The sequence below is a fragment of a genome, unplaced genomic scaffold (assembly GCF_019419815.1).
Source record: "Pyrus x bretschneideri cultivar Hongxiangsu unplaced genomic scaffold, Pyrus_bretschneideri_v1 Contig24, whole genome shotgun sequence".
NCBI lineage: Eukaryota > Viridiplantae > Streptophyta > Magnoliopsida > Rosales > Rosaceae > Pyrus > Pyrus x bretschneideri.
Window position 1 is genome coordinate 665,005 of NW_025999546.1, and position 6,000 is coordinate 671,004.

Genomic DNA, 6,000 nt, shown 5'->3' on the forward strand with positions numbered 1-6,000 from the left:
TGGTAGCTCGAAGCTTATATGATAGAGTACTAAAGGAATAACACAAAATCTAAAATAAGGAACAAAACCTAAATCAGTCACATAAACGTATTTGTTGAGCGACATGACACTGTTTCATGTTTGATTTTTGTTTTTGTCGGCTTGATTTCTTTTTATCTTTTTGGATCATATCCTATCTTCCTTTTCTTGAATCCGATTGGACAAAGAACATATAGCTACCATTCCATAAAAGATAAGAGAAAGAATTTTAATTCCATATTGTAGACTCAAGAAACAAGTAACTGATCAAACTTTTACATTAATTACAAAAACTAACAAATGGATTAATACATATCATCAAAACAAAACAATTAATGTTGAGCGAATCGTGAAGCAAAAGCCCTCATTGGTCAAATTAGTCACTTAATTTTGTGTTGTTATTTCGGGAGGCATGGCGAAGCGGCACAGTGGGCAAACCCTACTTTTCTTCAACCACTCGATAATGCAATCGTCGTGGTAAAGATGCGAGCGCGAGCACGGCATGGGGATTGCTTCCGAACCAACCTCCATCTCCTCCATGCAAATTGAACAATCCGCTGATACTTCCACTCTCACCCTTTCCAGCTTCTCGATCGATGACTTACTTGCAGGCACAAATTTAGGGTCATCCGTGTCCAGGCTCCCAAATTCATCGACAAGAACAACGATGGACACTGGCATGTGAACAAGCATGCGATCACTGAAAGGTCGAGAATCAGTTTCTGCGACTCGGAAATCTTGTACTATTTTATCCACCACGGAGTCGCAAATCTGAGGAGGGACATGCAGGATAGAAACCAGGGCCTCAGCTAGGGCAGCCCTTGACTTGTCTTCATCCATCAACAAATCGAGTTCGAGTTCGTCGAAGTAGGTTTCTTCTACTGGAAGTGAATCGTAGTCGTCGTCGTCCTCGGAATGCAAGGCAGGCTGACTTGTCAATATTCTGGCATCGACACCCAGCAAGAATTGGGTCCATGGCAATTCGTCATCAGGTTCAAAAACCTCTGCCTGCTTCGATTCGCAATGGTATCCCACCACTTGCCGATCACTTACAGCTTCCATAGGTGGATCACGAAGAGAAATAAAGAAAATTAACCAGAAACTAATTAACACACGATCGAATTAGTAGTGTTTGAGCTACTGTAGTTCTTCCGAAGGCGAATGAAGCAATAGATAAAACTGAAATACTTGAGGCAGGCATATAGCGTTTATATAGACCACTTATATGCGCGTGTTTCCTTGTTAGGTTAGGATCATATTTCCAAATGAAACCAGGATTCAGAAATAATAATAAATGGAAACATATTAACGTAAACAAGTAGGATTACGAATCCTTATTTCCTTAGGATTTCTAGACTCTTAGAGCATCCGGGCTCTATATGGAGCTGAAAAAGTGATGGATATAGCTAATAGCTCATTTTAGAGCTCCAAAGAATCTTTGGGGCTTTATAATAGAATCTCTCTTAATGAGGGGCTATGTACCTTTCGGGCTCTATATAGAGCTATATATTTATTTATGTAATAATTTGATTATGCAATAAAGTTATTTTTATCTTAATTTTTCTTAAATTGATTTTTAGACATGTTATCTTACATTTTTTTTAATGAACATTCAAACCTTAAAAAAAAAATCAAATTCTAACAAAGTTAGATTTCTTCACTTATGTATTGTCGGATTAGGTTCTTTCATCTTAATCTCATCCATTTGTTTGCTCTATGCAATCAGACAAGATAAGATTTACTTCATGACAACCATTGGATTGAATTATCTTATCTCAATCTCATCAGTTGGTTTATTTCTCTAATTGGCACATTCTCTGAAATCAAAGACAACATGTTTAGAGTCTTGCAAGAAGTTCTGTCATGCCATCAATGTTGTCTATGGACCAGAATATCTTCGTAAACCGACGAAAGGTAACTTGCAAAGACTTTTGAGAAAAACAAAGAAACGAGGGTTTCCTGGTATGCTTGGGAGCCTAGATTGCATGCATTGGGATTGGATCAAATGTCCAGTAGCATACCATGGTGCTTATACTGGACACAAAGGACACCCAACCATTGTCCTTGAAGCTGTTGCATCTTATGATACATGGTGGGCTCCATTTTTGAATTAAAAATAACAAAAAAAAATAAGTATAGGCTCCCTTTTTATGTGGGTCCCACTAATTTTTGGGGCTAGATGTAGCCTAACTTTTTGCTATCCAAGAAAAGAAGTTGATAGCCCTTGTGGTGGATATAGCCCCATTTTCCTGCCCATTGGAGATGAAATTTCTCGTTAGGGCTTCAAATATGGTAGCATCATGAAGGATAAAGTTCCCATTGGAATGCTCTTGCTACAGTCTAGTAGTATTGCTCACTCCCCCACTTCCTTAACTCATACCACATGCTCACGATAGGGTAAAAACATTGAGTTTTAATTCAAATTGACTCAATGTTTTGAATGTGTTACTGGAGAATGGTTGAATAATATAACTTTCTTTTTTTCTTCTTTTCAAGTTTTGTTAATGTTTTTCTTTATTATTCTTTTTGGTGTGGATGTTTGATTGTGCTAATGTTCATGTTCAAATTATGGAAGCCAATGAAATTGGCTTAATAGGATTTTTTTTTATTCTTATTTTTCCTTTCTTTTTTGATTAAGTTTGTTCTTTCAAGGAAAAACCCTTATAAAAATAAAAATTTTATTTTAAGCCCGAAAAATATGGACCGTTGGTCAAAATATCTAACAGCCCAGAATTTGCCACGTGCACTAGCCGTTATTTTTTAAATTCAAAATTTTTTTAACCATTAGAAATAAAACGGCCTACAAATATAGCCTTTGGAAATCCAAGGGCCTAAACAAAGCCATGTTGCCTCTACCCGTAATCAGCTGAGCACACCTGCAGTGCAGTCCCCAACTTTGTATTTATGTCGGCTTAATCGCCAAAATTTGCGCGTATAACGCACACGCCTTGCCGAAAAAATGAATTTCATGTGGTTGACACCAGGCAAACGTTAGATCCACTCAGTGAGTGGGCTAGGTGACTTGAGCTTGTGTGTGGAGACGAGACCCCTTGGAGCTAGTTGATTGGGTAAGGCTGGAGGGGTTTTGGGGAGGTAGGGAAATTTGATTGCCTAATAGTCCAAGTTATTTTCTTGATGATATAAAATAGTGATACGAATATATGGTAAAAATTGTTGTAGGCCTAATTTACTAAACTGTATTTAGGACTAGAGAGGGAAATGGTCGGCGGCAAGAGAGAGATGTAATTCTAAGATATGTGTTGTATCACCCCATTATGCCTTTATTTATAGTAGTAAGGTAGGTTAAATCCTTACCCTTTTAGGATTACAACTCTAATAGGATATTAACTACTAAAAGGAATATTCCAAGATATCCCTACATATACTAGGATTTACATAATCACATTTCTAAACTAATAGGACTGCAACACTCCCCCTTGAGTGTGTAAATACTCAAACAAAACATCGCATCAGATCTTCAGCAGATAAGGTAAACCAATTGATGAAGTCAACACAACAGGTGAATACGAGTCTCCAATTTAAAAGAAAGTATGTCTGGGTAGTAAAACTCACAAAATCTCACTATGGTGAAACCTAAGGTAGGTAAAAACCCATAGACTAAGGAAAAAAGTGAGAAGTATGCATAATGTCTAAAACAAACATCAAGTAGAACGAAAGTAGTGAACTCAACGGAGCCCAGGATGGGTGCTACATTAAAACCTCGTTAGGTAGCAAAAACCCAATGGAAAAAATGCTCCTAATCGAGGAAAAAAAAGTACATTAAGATCAGGTGAGTATGCTTCTGGATACTCCCCCTGAGTTAGACATAACTTCCAAATAAGAGAACTACAAGCAATTCAACTCAGATAATTAACGTATACTGATTTCTTAGACGAGCTTCTGAAAAGTAGACTTGGGCAATAACTTGGTGAAGAGATCGGCCAGGTTGTCCTGGGAACAGATTTGCTTGACTTTAATGTTCTGATGTTGTTGTTACTGGTGAGAATAAAAGAATTTCAGCGCTATGTGTTTGGTGTTGTCTCCCTTGATGTATCTCTTCTTTAACTGTTCGATACATGCTGCATTGTCTTCAAAAATCATCGTATGAAGCTCAACGATAGAGGTAAGACCACTAGTGCTTTGAATATGTTCCATGACTATTCTCAACCAAAGGCACTCACGCGATGCTTCATGCAGGGTGAGAATCTCAGCATGGTTCGAAGAAGTCGCAACTAGTATTTTCTTGGTAGACCTCCAAGATATAACAGTGTCTCAAGTGGTAAAGATATAGCCTGTTTAAGAACGTGCCCTATGTGGGTCAGATAGATAACCAGTATCTGCCTAACTAATGAGGCAGGAATTAAACCAATGATCGAAGGGGCGGCGGCTCCTCTCGAGGATTCATAGGTTTAGAACAAGCCCAAATTTGTCATACATTTGAGGTAGCGAAAAATGGCTTTAACACCATTCCAGTGTTTGCATGTAGGCACGTTACTGTATGTAGCCAAAAGATTAACAATAAAGGAGATGTCGAGTCTAGTACATTGAGCCAAATATAATAAAGCACCAATTGCACTTAGGTATGGAACTTCATGGTCCAAAATCTCTTCCTCATCCTCCTTGGGATGGAAAGGATCTCGTTTAGCATCTAGAGTCTGAATGACCATAGGAGTACTCAAAAGCTTTGCTTTATCCTTATTAAAACGTCGCAACACATCTGAACAATGCTCGATCTCCAGGCAGAGACAATATCAAGTTTTCCCAAGATCTTTCATCTCAAATTCCGATTTCAAGCGAATGGCAATTTCCTCAAGCTATGCGGGAGTTCTGATGAGGTTCATGTCGTCGACATAAACTACAACGATTGCAAATCCAGAATATGACTTCTTTATGAACACGCATGGGCATAGTTCGTTGTTCACATAACCTTGACTTGTAAAATATTCACTCAAACGGTTATGCCATATTGGATTGTTTCAATTCGTAGAGTGATCTCCTCAATCTAATTGAGAGAGTATTTCGTGGTCTAGAATTATTTGAACCAGTCAATGCAAGTCATTCTGGAACTTTCATATAGATTTCTGTAACTAGATCCCCATAGAGATACGCGGTTACCACGTCCATAAGCTGCATATTCAGTTTTTCGGAAACTACCAAACTGATAAGGTAGCGGAATGTTATGACATCCATTATAGGGGAATATGTCTCCTCGTAATCAATCTCAGGGAGTTAAAAGAAGCTTTGCGCTACGAGGCGTGCTTTTTATCACACTATCTCATTCTTCTCATTATCCTTCCTCACGAAGACCCACTTGTAGCCCACAGGCTTCACATGTGGTGGAGTAAGAGCTACAGGCCCAAACACCTTACATTTTGCAAGCGAATTGAGTTCAACCTGGATTGCTTGTTTCCAGTTTAACCAACCTGTTCTACGTCAACATTCATCAACGAAACGTGGTTCAATGTCATCGTTAAGCATGATGTCGAAAGCAACTGTATACTCGAATACATCAGCATCAATAATCATCTTATTTCAATTCCAAACCTCATCCAATACTACGCAATGGACTGAAATATCACAATTCTCGAGAAGCCGGTATGTATCATTTAAGACATCACTGTAATTTAGAATAACCTCATGCGTTGGAACAAATGAGTAACCAATGGTCGGATTCAGACTAAGGTTACTAGTTTGTGCCGTTTTCCTCTTCTAGGGTTGTGAATTTTTTGAACTAGAATGTCTACTACTGTTCAGGGTATGAGTAAATGATTGTCTAGCCGCCAGTGTATCGGGCCTAGTGGGAGGTGTGGTTGCCTTACCCTTGGGGACGGTCTGGCCTTCCAAGATGGTGATACGACGTACGTTGAGTACATCTATCCTTACAGGTGCGTTTACAGTGGGTATATGTGATCTTGTTACCTTTGCTATATTAGTAAAAGCATCCGGCATGCTTTAAGCGATACTCTGAAGATCTAGAAACTG

The 6,000-nt window shown here is 38.6% G+C and overlaps 1 protein-coding gene across 1 annotated transcript; it reads right to left on the reverse strand.

Annotated features, from left to right (window-relative positions):
• Positions 1–402: 402 nt before the first annotated feature.
• Positions 403–1,080, reverse strand: LOC103951744 (E3 ubiquitin-protein ligase SIRP1-like). The gene has a single exon (XM_009363190.2). The coding sequence runs from the start codon at positions 1,078–1,080 to the stop codon at positions 403–405; it is 678 nt and encodes a 225-aa protein (XP_009361465.2).
• Positions 1,081–6,000: the final 4,920 nt, after the last annotated feature.

What these genes read in the sequence shown, in the direction of transcription:
- LOC103951744 (XM_009363190.2), bottom strand. Translation starts at nt 1,080, where the DNA reads ATGGAAGCTGTAAGTGATCGGCAAGTGGTGGGATACCATTGCGAATCG.